We start from the raw sequence: 19,311 nt of genomic DNA, 5'->3' as shown, positions 1-19,311 counted from the left end.
CATAGTCAATGAGATAAAATATGCTGCTGTGAATTGTGGAATAGCTGCCACTGCAACAGTATTTGTGTCATCCTCTGAGGCTTCCATCTTGAATACGTATTAGTCCATCTGTTCTCATATCAGCCTCAAAGAAAATTTTAGAGCACATTTATATTTGCTGTTCTCAGTGATCTGCATTGACAGAGCCACCCTCTCTGTAAGTTGGCCACATAAGCTGGAAATCATACAAAAACAGATGCTGCTTTTGGTAAAATCTGTGATTGCAGCTACAAACTGCTTAATTGTGCTTACTAGAAAGCAACTTGACCCACATGTGGCAGTTCCATAGCCACAAAAGCAATACACATTCCCACTCACTATTCAACATTACCACTTACAGGAATGGGAGAGCAATCTAGGCACTATATTGATGCAATAGGGCAGCTCTTAATAGAGACAGCTACCAAAAGTGCTGACTAATATAATTTTCAGTTGTGTGCAAAGCTGGGTCAAGTGAGTACTACAAAATCATATACTCAATTCATCTGATTGATTAGACAGATTCACACTGGTTGTGCTTTAACAATTAGTGATTGTAATTGCTAGGCAGACTAAACTGAATTAAGTTCTTTGCAAACAGATACAGGTTGCTAGTCTTAGTCATTATAATACACTCCCAAATCTTTCTTTGAACTTAAAAGGTGTTTCACTTACTTTTGTATAAGACAATGCTCATCATGATTTCTTTCAATATGCCAGATGGTAACAGAGCTCTCAGTAACAAAACAGAGCTGCTGCCAGTTCATAGGATTAAAACTTATGGAGGTTGCAGCTACTCCTGGCTGAGACTCACTGCACAGGAGGATATTCTCTTGCCAGTTCCTTCATTAAGGAGAGTAAAAGAAAAAATTCACTCAAGTTAAATCACTCAAGATAAATATATGGATGTGATTGACTGACATTCAAGATCAAGGTATACAAACAGATACGTCACTGACAAAAAACACCAAACATGCTGTCAAATAAGCCAAGTTCTCCTGAGAATTAAAAGGATGTGGATAATTAGCCACATATAAAAATCAGTACTGCTACAAAGAGATTGAAAAGTAAACTAATTATGAAAACAGGCATTTTAGAAACATTACCAAGCCTTTCCTTTTGTGAAAAGAGCAGGAGACATGCATTTTCCTCCTACTTGTGTCACTGACTGAATAGACAATAAACACTTCAGCACCAAAGACCTCAGTCTTGCTTTTCTAATCCGTAATTATTATAATGCTGCAGTTGGAAGGTATTACAATTCTTACAATTAGAAAACTCAGTCAGCCCTTGATTATCTAACTGAATTATTTAGGTTGCATCCTATTTGTACTGTGAGTGCCACACAGCAGCGTTAACTAACCAGAGAAGAAAACAGTGCAGAATTGTGGGATGTTACGTGTTAGCTGGTGCTACCCTGGGAATATTCTTTCCATTGCCTTTTCTTTTGTCTACTGTAGCCTACTTTATAGTCTCATGTTCTAATTTGCATATTTCTCCATTATCCAGATTAGTTCTCAACTTCATTTGCATTTTTAGGTGCTGTCCAAGAATTGATTAGAATAATTTGAAGAAAATCATTAAAATTGTTTCTTATTATCTCAGGCAACATATCTGACTGTTAATCTAAGTGACATTTATAGCTTTTGTATTTGTCATTACTGCTGAGATGAAGAAAACCATAATGCATAACGCTGTAAATGGATTTAGTATAACCCTCTTGTTTTGGTTTGTAAGAAATTTACTCTTAGATACTGATTAGCATGCAAAGACAATGATTAAAATTAGTAGTTTCCACACATAAGCACTAACTCATTATCTCTACAAAAAGAGAAAAGTTGCAACTCTGACTGTAACAGAAACAGAAGGGCATACTGACATCTTCAGAGAGCTTTCATCTCATATCTAGCAGATAGTGCCAATGTTCTTAGAGCAGATAATTTATTAAGATCCAAAAAAAGCGTAGCACATGAAAAAGAATCTGGCATGGAGCCTCTTCTTCAAACAGAAAAGAAAAAAGATCTAGAGATAAAAATCACACACAAAAGGCTGCAGCTGCTTTTGTTATCCATAAGCTTTCCCTGTTTTGAGACTGTTAACTGTCAAAGCACATCTTATACTTCTTATTCTGAACTATATGCTTAAAATACGAGTTGCATGATCATGATATTGCAATCACACTAATGATGCTAAACAGTGATTTCTTTCATCTGTACAAATACCCGTGACGAATGCACAACACAACCTAACTGCAAAAGTGTCCTGATCACATAGTAAATTCATACAGCTCTGTTCAAGTTATTATAAGCTCTAAGTTTATGACTGCAAAGCCATTCTATTTTCCACTAAATTCTTTCTGACTGGCATTGAGGATGGTTCTCTTATAACAATTAGGTGCAGAGAGTCAAATTTGCACTCGCTCAAAAATGTTGACATTGGTCTTGGAAAATGCCCTATTTTAAACCATTTAAAAGCTTCAAGATGTTTCCATTTTGGGGGCAATCGCAAGTAGTCTTTCAAGATAGTGAATTTTTGTTTAAGTGCATACAGTGAATGCACTGATCCATATATGCTATTTCTGTGGGTGACCAGCATGCATGCTCTTCAGGGCAGAATCTCTCTTGGTTTCTACTGTGATATAAACAGACAACTTTCCAGATGTACACTGTATGAACAGAGCTCACAGCAAACATTACTGCTTGTAAGGGATGATGAGGTATCAGTAATAGCAGCTACAGCTGTTAATTAACATTCTGAAATTATAGGAATTTCTGCTTTTTCTCTAGTTGTTGTACAAGAAATGAAAAGGTCATCATTGCATTGATATTACACAGAGTATTTCTTATTTGTGTTTAATTGACTTCTTCCTACTCTACTCTCCCCATTTGTTTTGAAGAAGTGCCCAAACTATATGGTAGGTGGAAGCTTGCTGGCCATGGAGGCAACAGTTTACAGAACAATTAAAAAAAAACAAACAAATACTTTCTGTTTCTCAACCACACCATATTTCTCTACATGGCAACAATAAGAATAATGACCTAACCCAGTGATGCAAGATGGTGTAATCACTGAGCACAGTGATAAGACAGAACTAGGTAATTAAAAGTAATCAAGAGCACTGAATGGGACAAAAAGCAGAAATCAGCTTTAGAATTCTTTTTCAATTTTTAACTGGCTACTTTCTTTCCACAGTTAGCAAGGAAGAACAGATAATTAGCTGGTGCTACAGACTTCATAAGGACTCAAAAATACAACATTTTTAAGAAGCTAGAGGACAGCTATGGCAAAGTAACAGTCATTCTGGCCATGAACTACTAGCACTAGAAAAAAAACAGCAAACATGGCAGAATTTTGCAAACAGTGATCATCAGGAAAAAAAAAAAGAGATGAAAGTTTATCTTTCAAATTTGTTACTTTAATTTATGCTAAGAGAACACACATACAAAAGCATTATTAAATGCAAGTGATATTAGATGGTTATTTTATTCTTACCATACTGAAAGAACAAAGTCTGGAAATGAAGAGTAACTGGCTAGATATGGACCCAAGAAACTAAATGCAAGTAAGGTGTAGTCCAACTGAATGTGACCTAAAACAAAAATAAAGACATAATTTCTAATTACTGCAGACTTCACTGTATAGTGTAAGAGTTGAAGTTCTCCTGTCAGTTTTTTTTTATATCCACTTCACCTCTCCAAAGATATTCTTTATCACTGTGATTCCTTTGCTTTCACAAGATTGTTTTGATTAGACCGTATAAGTACTCAGAAAATGTCACTGTTGTGGATTTTTTTTTTTTCCATTTCTTTCACTAATATATTGAATTGCAAAGTGCTTTTTTTCCCCAATTAACAGGCAATCCTTTGCAACTAATTTCATTCATCTACATGAGGCAAGGAAGCATTATGATCCTCACTTAAGTGGCAGGGAAACTGAACCATGGAGACGGTAAGCAAATTAACTAAGGAGGGCAATGACACGGAACAGGAAGAAACATACATTAGATCACAGACTCCTGACTTGAACCACAAGAACCATAATTCACAGCTCAGATGCCTCCATGTCAGACCACCTCAGCAGTCTGCCTGGAAGCCTAGCACAATATGATTTCTCTTTGTTATTCAGACAACTCCTTCCTGTAATTAATTCAAATTCATTCAATTTGCTTTCTCCTCATAACAGCTCAATTTTGTATTGTCATATGCCTGCCTAGCTTGAGTCTCACAAAAAACAGCGCAGCAGAAAATGTCCTACATTACTTCCTGCACTTCTTATCGTTAGAAAGCTTCCTGTCACAGTTTCTCAAGCCTTACAGAAACAAAATACCCTCAGAAACAGGTTGCTTAAAGTTTTGTTTTAATGAAATGGTGACAAGGACAGTTACCACACCACTACCTTTTAACTCTGTCAGTTTATTCAGCTCTGGAAAACTGTAGATATATATGACAGGATTCAGCTTCCGATCTGAAAAGGCCAGCACTCCATAGTTGGGGTTCACTGCAAAGGCTCCCACCTGGCCAGTCCGACACTGCAGTGCTGTTGTCTTCTTTGTTTTAATGTCCAAGAAGAGGATGTAATTGCCACAGGAGTAGCAGACAGTTTGATTGTTGATAAAGCCAAAGTTCTTGTTTGAGAATCCCTGAACCCAACTTAAGAAAAAGTAAGTGTTAGAACAGCTACATACATACATTTCTCAAAAAAAAAAAAAAACCCACCTGAAAAGGGAATGTAAAACAGGCTTGTGCTACACAGGGACTGAAGCAAATCACTGAAGAGCAGTCACCTTATGAAACTACACTGTCAGCAAATTCTTAACTACCTGCAGAAGTTTCTACCTTTGAGAAAGTACATAGATAATCAACATCAGCATCCCCTTATCACAGGAACTTGCATTTAGCTCTCAGTTAAGACATCTGAGTCACATATTAGTTTGATAGGAACATAGCAACAATTACTCAGCATACTACTATCCTCTGCGTACAACACCACTGTAGTACCATCCCTTCTAATTTCTTCCTACCTTTTATCATCTTCCAGATAACAGCGTTAGGCTGAAAGAGGTCTTTGCCTCTTCTGCTACATACAGGAAGAATAAATGTAGGCAGAGAGGATTGACACATTGACTTTTTATCCTTACTAATGAACTGAATACCATGGCAACAAAACACAGACATATCAGCTGATGAGCATTTTTCCAGCCCCTTTTACACAAACACTAACTTCGCACAAGATTTTTTCTTGAAATAGGAACAGCATGTTTCAGCTGATATTATTTTACTCTGTAAATATCAGAACACTTAAGCATAACAATCAGAAAGAGCAGTATGGTGGAACAGCAATACAGGAAATGTAATGACAAAGGGACAAGCAGGATAAAAAGGTGCTCCAGAGAAAAAGGGAAAGCACTCACCTGTCTCTGAAGACCTAAACTCACAGGAAAAACCCCACAAATGAGGGATCTCCTACCAGAGAACCTACACCACTGACAGTCAGCCCTTAAACGAGGTCTAAGAGAGTTGGAGCCAGGCTCCACCCCTTCTGGTCACACAGCCGAGTTGCCTTCACCTCTGCTTCTCCCAGGGCTGACCAGGTCCTTTCCCCAGGTGCTCAATCAGTGGTTCAGGCTGAGACTCGACAGTTACCATATATTAAAGCTGAAGTTCTACTAATTATGGTAGTCTCATCCTAGCTATAGAATATGATCAAACAGCTAAAATACTTTACCAGATAAGGAAGCTTAAGTATCTCTTCCATTATGTGGAAGAAAAAAAAAAAAAAATCACACAGACAAAAAAAAACTGCCTAAGATTATTATGAAAAATTCATTCAAGTTTACACTGCTGAGAGGACTGAGGACTGAAAATAAAAGAAACATTAAAAGCTATGGCAGGAAACAATGGTGTGATATAGGAGGTACAGAGCAACCTCTGGAAAGTTCAGAGGTTGATGTGATTTGGGTAAAACAGGAAAAGGAAGCAGCCACAAACAGGACCAAAGCATATGGGCTCACAGTACCAGATGCCAGAACAGGAACACAGGAATAAACAAGTTATGCCTCACTTATTATCTCATCGGGCTCTAACATAAACCTAGTCAGAGCTGCTTACTCCTATACTCCTTTCAGAATCTCTTTGCTATAGGAGGTAAGCAAAACCCAAGGTTAATGCAAATCCACCAAGAGCTCAGTTCCAATTATTCAACGCTTCTTTCCCTCTCTCTTCCTTCTACCCGCCACACTAACACAGACCTAGAACACAGCAGCACCCCTCCTTTATCTGCACTCCTGTCCGACAACCACACAGGGCTAATTTAGAGCACGAGGGACCGGGGCCAGGCGAGAAGACATGACGCGCCCTGCCGAGGCCGACGGGTTCGGCTGTGAGACGCAAGAGGCATTGACTGTGCCGGCCGGCCGGCCCCCACCTCACTTCCAGTGTGGTCTCCTCAGGCGAGGAGCAGCGGCGGCCCCCCAGGGCCTCGGCGCCGCGCTGCGGACTACCCTGGCGCCTCTCCTCACCGGCGGCCGCCATCTTGTTACATTGTCTCCTAGAAACAAGAACGGCTGCTGCTATTAGCTGAAACGGCTCCTGAAACGCACCAAGATGAAAGCAGACAGCTGATTGGCTCGTGCACCTGCAGCAACCAACCAACCAACCAACGAGCGCGCGCGAGAGTATGAGTGGGGAGGATTTAAAAGGCCAGCGCACTTACAGCAATGTAGCTTGTATACAAGGGTGTGCAGTTCTGCTCTTTGTAATCTTAATTATCATGTAATTAAAAGACCTCTCTGGACCACGACCAGCTCTTCTTCCTGACCCAAGGGTAATTCTACTTTGACCTGGGCAATTATCTATTATCTCTATTGCTGACCTGTGAGAATTCTGTCTGCCCTGAGTTTCTTAACTCGGTAATCGTGGCTGCAGATCTATCCGAGTCAGCCTTGGGGAAAAGGCTGCAGGTTCATTGCCCTGGCCACCCTGCCCCAGGTATGCCATTGCTACCCTTGTTCCAATGGCATGCTGCCTTTCTCATGGTGAGGTGTACCTGTTTCCCTATGACTTCACTTCTCCTGCATAGTGGTACACCTCCTGCATAGCATACACCCTCACACACACCACACCTCAGCTCTTCTTGGGTTGCTGAGATAGTGATGCTGGAGCTTTGAAGGCTGAGGAGCGAATGTCAGCTGGAAAGAGGAGGAAGGACAGTTACGACATTTATCTGCACGTTTACAGTTTATAGTGCTGCAGCACAGTAGGAATCTCCAAGTACTTTTTAAGCAGTTAGCACTAGAAGCTCATGTTTCCCTTTCCTAAGCAGATGTTACAGCTTCTTACTTTTGCTATTGCTCCTCTGTGCTATGGCAGCATGCACTCACACTCTGGCTCCATGGCATCTGCCTATTGCAGCAGGCAGCCCTTGCAACATTTGGGTTTCAACCTTCCTTTCTCTGGGTCACAGTTTATCAGACTGATGGAGTCTTAAATGGCTATAAGAAATTCCAACCTCTTTTTAATGACCCAAAATATTGCTGAAACCATACTAACAGTAGGTTGTGATCCCTCACACAGTTCTCTCAGGGGTGGGAGAAATTATTTTGTTGATAAAGGGCGTCTGCTGTGCAGGAAATTACCACACCCTTCCACTGTTGCATTGCTTATTAGTTGCATAACCAAACAGCAATGACTCAACAAAAAATCACTTTCTTCTTTCCCAGCAGGTAGTGCTGGCAGGTGTGCGGCTGCTTTCCTCGCGGCCATGGCAGTGTTTGCCTGCAGGAAGGATTGCATCAGAAATGCTGCTCTTGTGTGACAAGACCAAAGTAAAAGTCACCTGCTTCCCCGCTGTGGGAACGTGAATCCTCTAATGAGTCTCAGGAAATTCCACGTTCTCTGCCAGCCCAGACGGATTTGTGACAGATCTGCCCACCAGCAGGATGGCGGGGGCTGTCCCTCCCCTCAGCTGGAGCTGCTGCCTATGAAATGCCATTTCCACGTAAGGCACCGCTCTGGGGAGCCTTTGGAATGGAAGCGTTTTACTTCGGGGCTTGTCGGTCAGCTTAGGTAGCTTATGAAAGACGTTCAGAGGAATGCGAATCCTCGCACCTCGGCCAAGCTCCTCGGCTCTGTTGGAAGGAAGCACGGGCTGCGCGGCCGCGGTTCCCTCCCATCCAAAGGCCGCCCCGGGGCGGGGCCGGCGCCGGCGGCGTCGTTAAGTGCCGCGCGTTGCGGGGTGGTGCACAGTTAGTGCGTTGCGGTGCGGTGTGGCGGCATGGCAGGCGATCATTCTCGCAGCTTGGGCAAGGGTAAGCACCAGCTGGGCGGGCGGCTCGTGCCGAGGCGCGGATCGCAGCTGTAACGGTCGGCTCCGTTCTTTCTTCAGGCAGCGCGGCGCCGGGGCCGGTGCCCGAGGGGGTGATCCGGCTGTACAGCATGCGCTTCTGCCCCTTCGCCCAGAGGACGCGCCTCGTTCTCCGTGCAAAGGGCATCAGGTAAGGCTTTTTTCCCCAGCTGGCAGTCACAGCGTTTTACCCTGTTCTGAATAAGCGTGACTTTCGCATGACAGTGTGCTGTTTGCTTTCTGTGTAAGCTGTGGCAGAGATGCTAAGGGGTAGCAATAGTCAGTGTGTAGTTATGCTGCCGCTTATAACATGTAGCAGTAAGTGACCTTTTTAAACAGGAAAAGTGGCCATGTTTCTATGGAATCTTACCTCTCTAAGAAACTTGTTCTAGTGTAATGATCTGGGAATCTCTTTTATTGCTAACTGGAGGTGGTAAGTACCTTTTGGTGGACATCTGTTTACTTTGAATGTTTAGCTGTGTTTAGTGAATCTTTGGGTTTACTGGGAATTTTCTGGGGGTCCTGCTGGAAAGTAACTTACACTTTGCTAATAGACAAATTTCAGTATATGTTTTTTTAATTCGGTGTCTATTTGGCTTTTATTCTGCGTGTCTTTCCTATGTAAAGCCATAGAGATTGAAGGTGAGTAGTTTGAATGTTGTTGTGATTTGACCTTTGATGTAAAGTTAGATTAAAGTGGATCTGAATTCAGCTATGGCTTACTTGCAATCAAGTTCCTCTTTGAATGTCCCTGAGTTATCATATGATAAGCATGTGCTGCGTGCTAAGGTTGACCTTTGTTATTAGCATGACTGGTAGGGCTGATTATCAGAGGCTGTTTTTGTGTTGTATTAGCTTAATAGCCAAGTCACTGTTAGTCAGCACAGTTTTTCTCTGTGAAAAGAAGTGCTTTCTGGCAGTATTTGTAAGTGTTAAGTGGTTAATCCCAGAAAGAATTTCAGGGAAGACAAGGGGGAGCAAGAGAATGAGGATTCAGCTTTTTAAGTACTGTAACTATTGAAGTGTTATGACTGCATGTGGTGTAGACTGCAATGGAGATGAACCTCTTTGGGTCTTGTTTCCTTCATTCTTTTAGTCATGAAGTAATTAACATCAATTTGAAGAACAAACCGGACTGGATTTTTGAGAAGAACCCTTCTGGGCTAGTTCCTATTCTGGAGACCAGCAAGGGCCAGATAATCTATGAGTCCCCAATCACTTGTGAGTATTTGGATGAAGCATTTCCAGGGAGGAAGCTGATGCCTTCAGACCCATATGAGCGAGCCTTTCAGAAGATGCTTCTGGAAGACTTCTCAAAGGTACTGTGTGATCATGGTGGGATTGTGCTTTTTAATTTATTAGAGCTTCAAAATCTGTAGCTGTATTGCCAATGCTGCTTTCATCACTTCAGAGGAGAAGTCATGTGTGTAGGGGAGCCATTTAAATAACCAGAGAAATCTGGAGTTTCTTACTATTAGCTCATAAGTCACTGTGCATCTGAATTGTATCCAGAATTAACGTAAGGGCATGGATTCAGGAAGATAGCTAAGCTGGTTAAGATGTGTATGTCTGAGGCAGGATTTTGAGCATCCTATAATAGAGGAAACATTAATAGGCCAAACTAGTTGAATGCTTGGAATCTAGGCAGTAACAGTTGCTGTATGTTAATGAGTTTCCCTGTAGGAGGTACTAGAGCTGTATAAATGTGGAATGTGAAGAGTGCCTGACTGAAGGAGCCTGCAACCAAGGCCGGGAGATAGCTGGACTAGCATAAGGAGGATGGCTTTGGCTTTCAGTATGAGGTGGAGGCTGGCTTTGTGGCAGACTGGAAGTAAGCTTCCTATGCTCTGTATGTAGACAGTACAAGCATGTATATTTGAAGGGTCTATAAAACAAAATAAGACAGCTTGGGTATGAAGCAGAAGAGGAAGAGCCATGGAAGATGCAAAGAGAAATGTGAATGAAGGAGAAATATAAAAGGCCATAGGGAGGGGGAATTTGTTTACGTCAGGCCTTTCTGAAAAAGTGTAATGGGAACTGCTCTACAGGTAGAGCATCTGCAAGAAATCAGCTGTGAATGTTAGTTGTGAACAAGATCTTAAAAATATATGAACTTTGAAGAATATAAGTAAAGGGCAGCATTCTGTACTGTGTACTAATTTCTCTAGCAATTACAAAATTAGAAAATGTGTAGGCCTGTAGAAGCCTGCATATCTTGGGCTACGTATTTTTCTCTTAAAAGTACCCTTAATGTTGATAACTAAAGTGCATTTGGTTTTCAAGAGCGTGTACCCAGGAAAAGAATATCGCTTTGCACTGTACCACTTTACTGGATGTGGGCCAACTGGAAACATGCTCCTCTTTTCGTTGTTCTCTTACTGCAAGACTAGAATCCATTACTTGCATTTGATCTTTCTTTAGCTCCCTTTTCTGAAGTATAAAATAATTTTATTCATGGATTTTAGCTTTTTCAAACTATCTCAGCATCTTAAGCTCCAAGTGATTTGCTTGCATTATTGCAAGAGGTATTGTGAAAACTTTCTCCTTTTTACAGATAACAGCTGTAATTTCCAAGGCACTCAAAGAAGGAGGTGATCTCACAGCGCTGATGGCAGAATTAGCTGGGAAGTTTGGCAAATTTGATGAGGTAAGAGCATTTCATGATAGCAAGCAGCCTGGCAGTTATGCTATTCTTACCTACAACCCTGATTTTTGTTATGCTTTTTTTGTTTATTTGTTTTCCCCTCTCATGCTTTGGCATTTGGAGCTAAATATCTTCTCATTCATGTGATAGCTATAGCAGTGGACAATCTTTCAATTTATTCCCCTCGGCCTGGGTTGAGCCACATCCCACTGAGTGTAATCTGTCCTTTGCAGAAATCCAGCCCTGGGCTATGTTCTGCTACAGTGGTGTAATGTGACTTCAGCTGAGCTCCAGGAAGTATCAGGTGGCTTTTTTGTGTTAGGAACTTCACAATCCTTATTTAGTGTCAGTAGTGGTTCTTGGATAGCCTAAAGAGCTGCTCGACTTGTCCTTATCACAAATCCATTACTTATACATTTTTAACAGTCACAGCTAATGCTTGTTTGGCTTGAGCAAGAACTGATGCTTCAGCATGTCTCTTCTGGTGCAAAGCTTGCAAAAGCTTTCCAGTACTTTCTTATGCATTGTTTCCCTGCTCCCTTAAGCAGCCAAAGTAAAATTGCTTTCATTCAGTTTTCTCATCTGTCTATCAGGCTGATGTTTGAATAGTGCAGCTGATACTTCAGTTCTTGGGAGAAACAAAGTGCATTTCTCTGTCCTGAAATACAAACCCATAGAACAATAATAAGAAATGAAGCTTCCTCCCACTTTGTTATTTCTGTGAAGTACTTGTTACTCCTTTTGTGTCTCTAATTTAATGTACTCTGATGAATTCTATAGCTGTAGGTTGACTGAGGGTGGCAGGGGCAGAGCTGAGCTAACATTGCTCAGTCCACTGTAATATATATTGTCTTAGTTTCAGCTGGAATTGTTTTGTTTTTTTTTTTCTTCAGAGTGCCTGCTATGATACTATGTTTTGGTTTTAGGAGAAAAACAGTGTTGATAACATGCCAGTGTTTATAGGTACTGCTAAGCAGTTCTGTGTAGAGCAATAATCAAGAAGGCACGTTTTTAAACATTATTGCATTGTGTTACTGCTACCCGATAGAGGGAGCTATGTTTCTATCTCTGGAACTGTGCTACTGTCAGGTAACATTCTGTTAGACACCTGGTGATTTAAACAGCATTAGGAGTTTTTTGGAGGGACAGCTTTAAAGTTTCTGTTAAATTATGGGGACTGAGGGGCAAGCTGTATGATGCCCTAAATGCCATAGGAATTCCATCTTAAAAATGCCAAAGCCCCTAAAAACAGGGACTATTCTAAAAAGCAAGCTTGGGTCTGGAAAGTCCTGAAAGTGTTAAGCTTGAATCACTATGGCACTTAAAACATAACAGAAGCATTGAGTATAATAAGGAGAATGTGCTGCAAATATCCCTTTTTTGGTGGTCCTGCTGCTGTGTGTGCTGAACTGTGGAGATCTCTTTCTGTTTCATGTGGATGTTATATTTCCTGTTCCTCCTGTGTCTGAAATCAAATCCAGTTCTAGATACGATGTTAGGAATATTTTCCTGACACTATCTGGACTCAAGTGCCATGGGTAAAGGAGTCCCTGCTAAAACTGTCTTCTACTTTAGCTGGATGTTGTGTTTACCTGACTTTGTTGTTCTAGAAATGTATGTGCATATTTAATTCATCTCAGCCATTGCAGCTTATTTACAGGTCAGAAATCACTAAATAACAAATTCTGGGAGATAGCTTCTGCAGGAAAAAAAAAGGAATGTATAGATCCCTAATGATTGATATTTTGTGGCAGGTTTTGAACCAGCTCTGGAGAAGAAGTGGACTGACAGTGTATGAAGTAGTTAAATTTGCTATCACAGTTGCATTGCTTGCCAGTTCTGACTCCCCATACATTGCATGCATAAGGGAAATATGCTGTACATGCATTATTTCCTGTCAGATTGCTTCAGGATGCCTGCATTCCACCTCATGGTGGCTTTTAGTTACTGTAGTCTCCTGATGTGGAAGTCTTCTTTCTGAGGATAATTGTTATCTCTTGTCCCTCACAGATTCTCTCTCAGCGCAACACTGTGTTTTATGGTGGGGACTCCAGCTCCCTGATTGACTACATGATCTGGCCCTGGTTTGAACGCCTGGAAGCATTCCAGCTGAAGGAGTGAGTACCTTGTCTGGCTTCTAGCATGTTACTAAAGTGCTGCTGTATATTTTTTGTGTATTTGAATATATGCTGCAGCAAAGGGCTGCTTTTAAGTTTGGCTGAAGAAACAGTGAGCTTCCTTACAGTTTTGGGGCAGGGTGAATGTCCTAAACCAGGGTAGGGATCTTATGAATAAATGCTTCCTTTCACCAGATCTGTTTTCCTGAAAATTGTCGGATCTGGAAGTAGTGGTTAAAATACAGGACTTTATTTCCATTTGTACAAGATAGAAGAAACTGACCTTTATTGGAAGACATTACAGGCATACAAGCTGAGGTTTCAATTTGCTAATTGAAAACTTTAGGCTTGAAATGGAATATCTCCTCTTCAGAAATCCTGGGCTGAGACAGGAGACTTGTTCTGTGAAGAATAAAATGTGTCCTCTCTTACTATAGGTAGAAGATCAGTCCCTTTTGTAATAGATTTCTTTTTAATACATAATGTAGGAAACTGGCGTCAGAGGAGAACTGCTTTATAGCTGGTTTAACACTGGGCCAAAGAGTCAGCTTGTATGAGGACATGGGTGATAAAATGGAAAAATGAGTGTTGTTTTAATGTGGTGGAGAGCTAAACACCATGCAGACACTTGCTCAGAGAGGTGGGGAAGAAAATTGTGAAGTGCAAGAATTCATGTGTTGACACAAAGACAGTTTAATAAGAAATTAAAAAGGGAAAGAAAAACAACAGCGAAAGAATAAACAGCAAGTGGTGCACAAAACAATTGCTTGCCTCTCACCAACCAATGCCCAGCCAGTCCTTGAGCAGCAGTGGCCCTCCTGGCCAATTCTCCTGTTTTATTGCTCAGCATACTGTCATATGGTGAGGAACGTCCCTTTGGCCACTTTGGTCTGGGTCAGCTCTCCTGCTTCTGTCCCGCTCCCAGTCTCTTTGCTGTCAGGACAGTATGAGAAGCTGAAAGGTCCTTAGTGTAAGCACTGCTACGCAACAACTGAAACATCAAAATCTGAACCTGAAGTACAGCACCATACCAGCTAGGAAGAAAACTAATTCTATCCCATCTGGAACTAGGAGAATGAGTATAGAACTGTTTGATGCATCTTGGTGACTAAATTGTTCTAGAAGATTGAGGAAGATGCAAGGAATCCTGCAAATGAATTAAAACTATTGTAAGATGAGGACTTTGATGGGCTGCTGCTCTGCTTTGTTTTCTGTGTGATCCTTGATTGGGAGGGGAAATGGTACAAGCTATGCAGGACCAGAGGCCTAGAATTACCAAGGTGCTTGAACGTCAAGTATCTGGACCACTGTGTGTTAAGATGCTTTCTGAATAAGAATTAAGAGCCACCTAGGAAAACTGTACATTAACTAAACTTGGGATTTGGAGATTGGAATGCAGAATACCTCAAGTCAGCGTACCAGGAGAGAACAAAAAAAGTTTGCACTATTAAGCTTTCAGTTTCTCATGTACTACTTAAGTGTGTTCAAGTGGATTTGTGGATTTTGTTGGCTGTATCTTGTTTCCTCAATAGACTGTCTGCATTTTGAGCTGCTGGGTTGCAGACTAATGGAAGCTGCTACACAGCTTATCTCAGTCTTCTAGAGAGAGGAGAGAAGCTTGTGAGTTGTGAAGGGGTGTTTGTTAAAGAATCGCCACTGAGTGCTCTTTGTCAGCTTTGCAGAGTGAACAAACTCTGAAAGAACTGTCTTGCTTTCCAAATGCCAATCTATCTTCTATGACCTGTTACATACTTGTCACTTGCTCTGAGCTGAATGTTACACTGTGAGAGAAAGCAAAACCAGCAGTAAAACAGAACTTCTAAAGCTGCTTTCCTTCCTCGAAGCCTTCCTGATTTCCTGCTTGTGTTATTCAGACTCTTTCTTTTTTCCCATAGTGCTTTGACTCATACTCCAAAACTCCAACGCTGGATGGAGGCCATGAAGAAGGACCCAGCTGTCAAAGATACGATCACTGACCCACAAACACTCAGAGTTTTCCTCCAGCTCTATTTCAAGAACAGTCCAGAAGCGTGCGATTATGGGCTTTGAGATGTCAGTGAACACATGTTTGCTGAAGTATCAGTGCCTCTCTTCAGTGTGAGCTTTGAGGATCTAGTGTTATTTGATGTGGGGTCTTGTCTGGTTGCGTTACTTAATGCTTGGGTGCATCTATGCTGGAAAGAGCAAAACCTCTTTCCTGTTAGGAGGAGGAGGCAGAAAGCCATTGCTGACTGTGTATTCTATGGGAAAGAAAACAGTGGCTTTACTCAGAGGTGACCTGTCATCTGTAGCCTATTTGCGGGTATTTCTTTTGGGTGGTCCTTGAGCTGACTCTCTTACTTGGGTAAAAGTTGTAATGCTTGAAAATAAAAGCAAATGTTTTAAGTGCAGTTATTTCTTCCCCTTTATAAGCATTTCTCTGTCACTTGTTTGGTTGTGCAGAGGGAAGTGAGGTACTGTCAAAAAAAGCAAACAGGAGGAGTTAAACTGTGGTGCAACTGGAAAAGTATGACCTACGTGCTATCATGGAAACATGGTGGAATGAATCTTATGACTGGAGTGCTGTGATTGATGGCTACAGGCTCTTCAGAAGGGACAGGCAGGGAAGGAGGGGAAGGGGAGTTACCATCTAAGTTAGTGAATGAATGGATTGTGAAGAGCTGTTTGAGGAAACAGCTATAATCTGGTTGAGAGTTTATGGGTTAAAATTAAGGATTGGTCTAGTGAAGGACATTTGGTGATTGGGGTCTCCTGATCAAGCCACCTGATCAGGGTTAGCCTGTTGATGAGGCCTTCTTGCTTCAACTGCAAGAAGTGTTGTACTCACAGACTCTTGTCCTGATGGGGGATTTCAACCAGCTGGATATCTGCTGGGATAGTGGCATGGTGGGTGGCAAACAATCCAGGAGATTTTTGGAGTCTGAGGATAACTTCCTGGTCCAAGTATTAATGGACCAACCTGATGTGAAGCCTTACTAGGCCTGGAGCTCACCAATGCTGCAGAGGAGAGCATTAGAGAGCTTAAAATTAGAGACAGCCTGGGCTGTAGTGACCATACCTTGGTGGAGTTTGTGACCTTGAGGAATGCTGACCTGACAGTAAGCAGAGTCAGGACTCTGAACTTCAGGAGACCAAACTTATAGCTGCTCAAGGAATTGCTGGATGGGATTCCCTGTGAAACTGTTGTTAAGGGTATAGGAACAGAGCTGGCAGCTCTTTAAGGACACCTTTCTGTGGGCACAAGAGCTCTCCATCCCCAACCAGAAGAAATGGAGCAGATGAGGCGGGTGACCCATATGGCTGAGCAAGAACCTGCAGTTTAAACTGAGGGGAAATAGAAATGTACAGGAAGTGGAAGCAGGGTTGTGTAGCCTGGGAAGAATACAGGGACGTTGCTTACTTGTGTAGAGATAAGGTCAGGAAAGGCAAGGCACAGATGGAGCCGAATTTGGCTATGAAAGATAGCAAGAAGGGGATCTACTGGTGCGTAGGTAGGAGGAGATAGATCAAGGAAAGTGTTCTCCCTCTGATAAATGAGAATAGAGAACTAGCTTTCTCAGAAATGGAAAAAGCTGAATTTCTCAGTAAGTGCTTTGTCTTTATCTTCACTGGTGGTCAGACTCCTCATGTCTGCCAGGACCCTGCACCTCTACGTGAGTGGGGGGAGGAGCGAATTCTGTCCCGCTATGATGGTCGAACATGTCTGAGACCTCCTAATGAAACTGAATTTATATAAGTCTATGGAGCCAGTTCTGAGAGAGATGGCTGATGTGGTTGCAGAGCTGCTTTCGATCATGTTTGAAAAATCCTGGCTGTCAGGTGAAATTCCCAGTGGCTGGAAAAAGGGAAACATTACTCCCATTTTTAAGAAAGGGAGAAAGGATGACCTGGGGAAATACAGGCCTCACCTCTGGAAGATCATGGAGCAGATCCTCACTGTTAACATGTTAAAGCATGTATGAGATGAAGAAGAGATCTGAGACAGCCAGCATGGCTTCACCCAGGGCAGATCTTGCCTGACCAATCTGGTGGCTTTCTATGATGGGGTGATGGCATCGATGGACCAGGGAAGGACAACAGATGTCATCTTCCTGGACTTTGCAAAGCCTTTGACATAGTCCCTTACCGCATCCTTCTCTCTTAATTGGAGAGGGTGGACTGTTTTATGGATTAAGAACTGGCTGGTTGCAGCCAAAGGGTTGTGGTGGATGGTTCTGTGTCTAGGTGGAGGCCGGTCACAATTGGTGTCCCCCAAGTGTTGGTCTTGGGACTCGTGCTCTTCAGCATCTTCATTGGTGTCATAGATGATGACATCAAGTGCACCCTCAGCAAGTTTGCAGATGACACCAAGCTGAGCAGCATGGTCAATGCACTGGAGGGAATGGAAACAAGAACACTTGTAGCCAGGAAGGCCAAATATATCCCGGGCTGCATTAAAGCAGGGTTGGCCAGCAGGGAGAGGGAGGTGACTCTGTCCTCTTCCTAGCTCTTGTGAGGCCCCATCTGGAGTACTGCATCCAGGCCCGAAGCCCCAAGTGTAAGAAAGATGCAGAGCTCTTTGAATGAGTCCAGATGATGACCACTAAGATGATGAGAGGGCTGGAGCACCTCTCCTATGAAAAAAGGTTGAGGGAACTGGGTTTGTTTAGCTTGGAGAGGAGAGGCTCTGGGGAGACCTCATTGCTCCCTTCCAGTACTTGAAGAAGGGAGCATATAAACAGGAGGGGGGAACAGCTGTTTATGAGGCTTGATAGTGATAGGACAAGGGGGAATGGTCTTAAACTGAGATGAGAGGTTTAGGTTAGATATTAGAAGGAAGTTTTTCACTCAGAGGGTGATGATGCAATTGGAACAGGTTGTCCAGAAAGGTTGTGGATGCCCCATCCTCGGAGGCATTCAAGGCAAGGCTGGATGTGGCTCAGGGCATCCTGGTCTAGTGATTGCCCTGCCCACAGCAGGGGGGTTGAAACTTGATCTTTAAGGTTCTTTTCAACCCAGTCCACTGTGTGATTTATTATTTTTCTTTAATATCACATCTTACACCCACATAGAAACGAGGTGCATGCTTGTGTAACTTAAGTGGGAAAGCAGAAATGAAAGATGAAGTTGAAGAAGAATTAGTAGGAACTCCTCTAATAAAGATGCTTCCTACCAGCTTACAGAGCATGTGAGTTTGCATCTATTGGAGTTTATGCTCTTACTACTTTTAATTCACTATGCAGGTTTTGCTCTTGGTTTTATCAGTGTCATTTAAATACAGCTGGCATTACTTGGAGAAAAATAAGTTAGTCTGCTGTTTCCTACCAGAATACTGATATACTTTACAAGTTTCCTAGTCCTGATCTGATGCTGTGTTGCAGTAGATTGTCATTAGAGAACCCGGAGGAATCGTGATGCTGTGAGGTGTCGAAACGTGGGTCTATAGGTGTTTTATCAGATGATAGCAGGGTTTGTGCTTGAAGCTATTTTCCCTGAAATGATATGGTGGGATTTCAGCAGCAAACTTTGACAAATTGCTAACTATAGAGCATCCTGGTATTGTTAGTTGCTCTGCTTCTATTTAAAACTTGTCAAAGCTTTAGTTTGGAAGTTAGTAAAGTGTGCTGAAAATTGGCTTCCATAAACATGCTGGGAATATATTGCAGTTTGTTCCTCTGTTTTACTGGGAGATGGTGGGAGATGTGACTTAAGTGAGATCCACCAATGGGTTAAGAACAGAGCTGGCATCCATAAATATAAGTGGCTAAGGGCAGGCCACAGTAATTAGGAGACTATGTTGTGCAAACAGAAATGATGTGTTCTCATCTTTGTTTAGTGGCTCTAGAGTATACCATTATAAATATGCTACTTCAGCAAGAAAATGTAACATGAATTATTCTACCTTATAATTTACTATTAAATATCAGTGCTCTAAATCTCCTGGTAGACAGCTGGGGTCCTGAACCCATTACAGCACATCAGGAAATATAGACCTCAGGCAAAGTGTTTTTGATGTGGTAATGAATATGCAACACTTGGGCATAGTCTGCAAAAGAAAGAAAAAGGTTAGGTGAAATGGACTGGCTCTCTCCTTTCACTGTGTATGAGTGTAAAAAATACATTATTATTTTAAACAGCCCGAGAAGAAAATGCTGTTGCCTGTTTTGGTCAACAGAAGAAGATGAAGCCAATAAACAAAGATCAAGCAGATTG

The 19,311-nt window shown here is 42.0% G+C and overlaps 2 protein-coding genes across 7 annotated transcripts in view; one reads left to right on the top strand and one right to left on the bottom strand.

The window, feature by feature from the left end:
* Positions 1 to 7,974, bottom strand: part of CFAP43 (cilia and flagella associated protein 43) — a 45,809-nt gene extending 37,835 nt beyond the window's left edge. For 3 of the 5 annotated variants that reach the window (XM_052677922.1, XM_052677923.1, XM_052677924.1), the window contains exons 1-4: positions 6,442 to 6,563; positions 4,414 to 4,667; positions 3,511 to 3,607; positions 694 to 861 (exon numbers count right to left, since the gene is read on the bottom strand). In XM_052677922.1, coding sequence (XP_052533882.1) covers positions 694 to 861; positions 3,511 to 3,607; positions 4,414 to 4,667; positions 6,442 to 6,548 — 626 coding nt within the window. In that variant the 5' untranslated portion in view covers positions 6,549 to 6,563. Of the gene's footprint in view, positions 1 to 693; positions 862 to 3,510; positions 3,608 to 4,413; positions 4,668 to 5,428; positions 5,792 to 6,441; positions 6,564 to 7,851 lie in introns of those variants that run through there. The other 2 variants (XM_052677926.1, XM_052677925.1) reach the window with 2 other exon arrangements.
* A 241-nt stretch (positions 7,975 to 8,215) lies between these two features.
* GSTO1 (glutathione S-transferase omega 1) lies at positions 8,216 to 15,509 on the top strand. 2 transcript variants are annotated; one of them, XM_052677941.1, is made up of 6 exons: positions 8,216 to 8,323; positions 8,401 to 8,509; positions 9,455 to 9,677; positions 10,913 to 11,005; positions 13,013 to 13,119; positions 15,015 to 15,509. In XM_052677941.1, the coding sequence occupies exons 1-6, from the start codon at positions 8,290 to 8,292 to the stop codon at positions 15,166 to 15,168; spliced, it is 720 nt and encodes a 239-aa protein (XP_052533901.1). In that variant the 5' UTR covers positions 8,216 to 8,289; the 3' UTR covers positions 15,169 to 15,509. The 2 variants fall into 2 exon arrangements, with proteins under 2 accessions (XP_052533901.1, XP_052533900.1); XM_052677940.1 differs by lacking the exons at positions 8,216 to 8,323; positions 8,401 to 8,509 and adding an exon at positions 9,329 to 9,363.
* Positions 15,510 to 19,311: the final 3,802 nt, after the last annotated feature.

Source organism: Tympanuchus pallidicinctus, unplaced genomic scaffold, assembly GCF_026119805.1.
Source record: "Tympanuchus pallidicinctus isolate F22 unplaced genomic scaffold, pur_lepc_1.0 scaffold16, whole genome shotgun sequence".
Taxonomy (NCBI): Eukaryota; Metazoa; Chordata; class Aves; order Galliformes; family Phasianidae; genus Tympanuchus; species Tympanuchus pallidicinctus.
This window is presented reverse-complemented; position numbering and strand designations above follow the sequence as displayed.

Coding starts and splice junctions, on each gene's coding strand:
- GSTO1 (XM_052677941.1), top strand. CDS start 8,290: ATGGCAGGCGATCATTCTCGCAGCTTGGGCAAGG. Junction 8,510..9,454: donor CTCCGTGCAAAGGGCATCAG/GTAAGGCTTTTT, acceptor TCATTCTTTTAG/TCATGAAGTAATTAACATCA. Junction 11,006..13,012: donor AGTTTGGCAAATTTGATGAG/GTAAGAGCATTT, acceptor TGTCCCTCACAG/ATTCTCTCTCAGCGCAACAC.